At 35.0% G+C, this 4,266-nt stretch overlaps 1 protein-coding gene across 1 annotated transcript; it reads left to right on the top strand.

Moving 5' to 3' along the window:
• The first annotated feature begins 501 nt into the window (after window positions 1-501).
• Window positions 502-3,437, top strand: OLIG1 (oligodendrocyte transcription factor 1). The gene has a single exon (XM_044071443.1). It carries the CDS (start codon window positions 812-814, stop codon window positions 1,493-1,495), a length of 684 nt encoding a protein of 227 aa, XP_043927378.1. The 5' UTR covers window positions 502-811; the 3' UTR covers window positions 1,496-3,437.
• Window positions 3,438-4,266: the final 829 nt, after the last annotated feature.

Below are 4,266 nucleotides of genomic sequence, written 5' to 3'. Positions count from 1 at the left end.
GGTCTTAATTCAATAAAGAGACTTACAGGGCATTATTGCATAGGAGGCCAAAGGCTGAAATTCAAATAAATGTGTTTGACCCTCACAACTGTTCTTTGTGTCCCTGAACACATCATCTCATTTCCATGTGTTCCTAGCTTTGACCTTTCTGCTTGTCGTGAACAACAGTTTCTGAATAAATAAATTCATATGGCACAGAGAAGCATTTACACTACTTAAACAGGTAGGAAGCTGAAATCACTGGACTTTGCTAAGAAAGCATGCTTTTTACTTGCTGTCTCAACAATATGCTTTGCTTTCCCCTGTTTCTATTTGCAGCACTTCTTAGTTTCTGGCTATTTGGAACAGAGGGCTTATTCTCCAAGGGGTTGTTAGGGTGGGGCTAATAATAATATGACTGTCTCACTAGTATAGTAAACAAGGCCAACATATGATGTCACAGAAAAGGACAGCTATACTTGTACCACAAGGAGGGGTTACTCAAAAATGCAGCAGATTTTGTAACCTGACCCTGGGAGCAGGCCTTGCGGTTATCCTCTAGAGTGGCTACAGCTGTCACCTCTCTGAAGCAGTTTAGAGCAGTGGATTTAGTCAAAGTCTAATGAAGTTAGTGCAAGTCAACATATCTCTGTTATAATTCCAAAGTACTGCCAAATAAAAAAGGCAGCATTATTTCTGGAAAAAAAAGATAGAAAAAAATCAGCAACAAAAGGGAAAGTGTTCTAATTTAGACTGTTCTGCGGCCATTGTCAGTTTAAATAGTGTTATAATACCATGAAGGCTTTTAAACTGTAAAATAATCATTTAAGCCATGAACAACAGATTAAATTTGCAGTCAGGTCACACAGAACTTATACTTACCTCACACGTGTGTCAGATGCTTCCACAAACTGCATATTACAAGGAGCAACCCTCTTGTTCAAAGAATCCTAAAGAAGTCTCAGTTTCTCATGTGAACATTCAAGGAAGTATCAGAAGCAAAAACATCCTCACAGAAGATCAACAGCAGGAACAACGGAGGAAGATTAATAGCAGAGAGAGGAAGAGGATGCAGGATCTAAACCTGGCCATGGATGCCCTCCGAGATGTGATTGGACCCTATTCGACAACAGTACATTACCAGAATTTACCAGGGAGGAAACTCTCCAAAATGGCTACACTGCTCTTAGCCAGGAATTATATTTTACTTCTGAACAGCTCCCTGCGGGAAATGAGAAGAGCGTTGGCAGAGCTCAGTGACTCGGGTCACACGATGCTCCTTACAGGACTGCCTTTACTCACTACCCCAGCAACTGTCTTACTCACTCATAGCTCACTTTCTCATCCTGAAGGCATTATAGCCACAAAATATTTTACCTTCTCACCTGACGATCAGCAGTATCAGCGGTTCATTTTTCCACGGAGATTTGTGTGTGCTTGTGCGACCTGCAAGCTATCGAATGCTGTCCCTTCAAATCTCACCTTAACAGCAGTTCAGACAAGGCTTCCCAAGTAACAGTGGGTATAACAGTGGCAAATCCTAAGTGCTCAATCACAAGACAAAACGAATGGCTAACTGCACTGCAAAATATTTCACAAAGCACTTGGCACTCATTTTTTTTCTTACCATTTTAATATTACAAAATGTAATTGCAAAGCAGGAAAAGAAGTACAGTAACTTTGTTCTGTCAGTCACTGAAACCAAGGACCACAGACATTTAAATATTTCAGCCCTCCAGGACAGGGGAAGTAGTTCAGTAAAAGTGGACAGAGAAGGACTGCTGTAGGATCTGACAGGCTGAAGCAATTGTAAAAACGAAGGTATATTGCACCAATTTGTTATCTTAACCTTTAAATAATGCCCACAGCCACCAACAAAGCTGAATTCGGATGAAATCAACCTCACTGCACTTATCACCTTGTTATGGACTGGGTGCTTATCCGTCAGTTTTCGTTACTTTGTATTCCTTCTGCTATACAATGTATTAAGTGCATTTTGTGCATTAGTGGATAATGCTGGCAGAGTAACTAGGCTTGCAGGCACACTTTAAGCGTCCATATTAAATGTAGTTCTACAATATATTCAAATCTCCAGATTAATCCAGATCAGAGGAATATGTGAATGCACTAGTGCAACTGGACTCAAAAGTTATGAGCAGTGGGAAATATATTAAAAATCTAGTTTTATTGGTGGGATATACATGCAATGGAAATGATAACTTGTCAGTAACAAAAATGATCACATATTTTATCAATAATTCTGTCTTCATTTCTGCTAAGCTTTCTTATATATTTGTTTCACTTCCTCTTATCCCTTATTTAGTAAGCTGTAAAAGCACTGATAGAAGGTAGAAGGTATGGTTACTCTGGCACTCAGAATTATTGTTGGGCAGATCTGCCCTAATTAGCTATGATTTATATAGTTATGAGACACTTTCATTCCACAGCACATGCAGTTTGTAGTTTTCTGTTCTACTTATTGATACAATATTTTTTCTTGATACAGATGAAATACCTTAATAACAAGATAACAATGTTTTATATAAATATATTAAATCAGTTAAAACTGGAGCTCTGATCTAATTATCTATGAAACGTGCAAGCATAATTTACATAGTACAAACCTAAGTCACACTTACTGGCATCACAAATAAATAAACATATATATTTTTAAGGAATGTAAAACAAAGAGAACACTGCATAAAGAAAATCATTTTGAAGTAATTACATGTCTGTTAAAATGGCAGAGTCACCTATTTACAGAAAACAAAAACAAACAGCAACAAATCCAAAAATCAAAGATTTACATTTTACAAGAGTCAACATGTCAAGCTACATGCATTATAACAAACAAAACTGACTTTCTTTGCCTATGGTATTAGGTAAGACCTCTCTGAACATTGAAGAGAACTTTGATTTGACTTAATTTTTCTAATAGGGAGAATGGATTCTGTATGAACTTAGAAAATGATAAAAATAGTTACTTAAATAAAATGTTTCAACTTTAAGAGAAAGAAAAAAGTGCTTTAAAGCAAAGTCTGTGATGTGATAAAAAATAGAAATCTTTCAAATTGGCAGATTTTATTTAACACAGAAAAATACTTTAATAAGCTATATACTAGTGGTGTTGTAAAAATACTCCACTAAAGTATACTAGCGGTGTTGCAAAAATACCACAATAAGGTATACTAGTGGTGTTACTGTAACAAAAGTAAAACATTCCATTTACTAATAAAATGCTTAAAAAACATATACGTTTTTAATGCTATTAATACTGCACTGCCCATGATTAGACAATTGTAATAGCTTAAAATGGGAGGATGTGCAAGAAAATGTGCTTGATGAATGCTGTTTCCATAAAAATAATAATACTATTTTTTAAGGCATTACTACTGCTTTTTTAATATCATTTGTATGTTTATTACTAATGTTAATAGATATTACACTTTATTTTATTTTTAAAAAAGTAAACTTTTTTGTAATTGTATTGCTTTTTCTTGTTTTAATTTGATGAAATATTTTACCAAAATAAGTTTTAAGATGTGCATATGTATTTAGATATGCTAAGGTAGTAAGGAAGTGTTACAGATATCCTAAAATGTTACTAGTCACAGTGTTATACAAATTATTGAATATGTAAATTAACATTTACTTGTTTTTAGAATGTTCTGCACTCTTAATTATAGGTGTAAATGATGCCTAATTAATTTGCTAAATGGCACTGTTTACTCAAACAGAAGAAATCATAGCCAGGACAAAAGAACTAATGTGACAAACAGTAATAGTTGTCTTGTGGTTACAAATGGGTGTTATTGAGCTACATTTCCAAAGAGTGCAGGTACTTTTTCTGATTATTTACTCATACAACAATAAAACATTTTTATTTGTGTTGCAAATTTTAGGAAGCTGCTTATACATTATACGTTCTGTTTTTTCTGGCCATATAAAAGTATTAAAATTGTGCTTTTATTAGGCCTTTATCAGCCTGTCATACAGATTAGTATTGCTTTCATCCATGCATACTCAAAGCAGTTTGATTAAAAACAACAACTCAGATGTGATCCTTTTATAAGTGACAGAAGTAGAACCAGAGCTGTAAAAGTAGAAAGAAACACACACACACACACACACACACACACACACACACACACACACACACACACACACACACACACACACACACACAATCAGTAAATGGTGTGACTCATGTTTCTCTTCTTACTAGATGACACTACAGCTAAAATTCAGTTATATAATGAGAAATGCTGTTTTCTTCTCCCTGTTAAT

The sequence above is a fragment of the Protopterus annectens genome, chromosome 5.part0 (genome assembly GCF_019279795.1).
Source record: "Protopterus annectens isolate FY-2018-M chromosome 5.part0, PAN1.0, whole genome shotgun sequence".
Lineage (NCBI taxonomy): Eukaryota > Metazoa > Chordata > Ceratodontiformes > Protopteridae > Protopterus > Protopterus annectens.
This window is presented reverse-complemented; position numbering and strand designations above follow the sequence as displayed.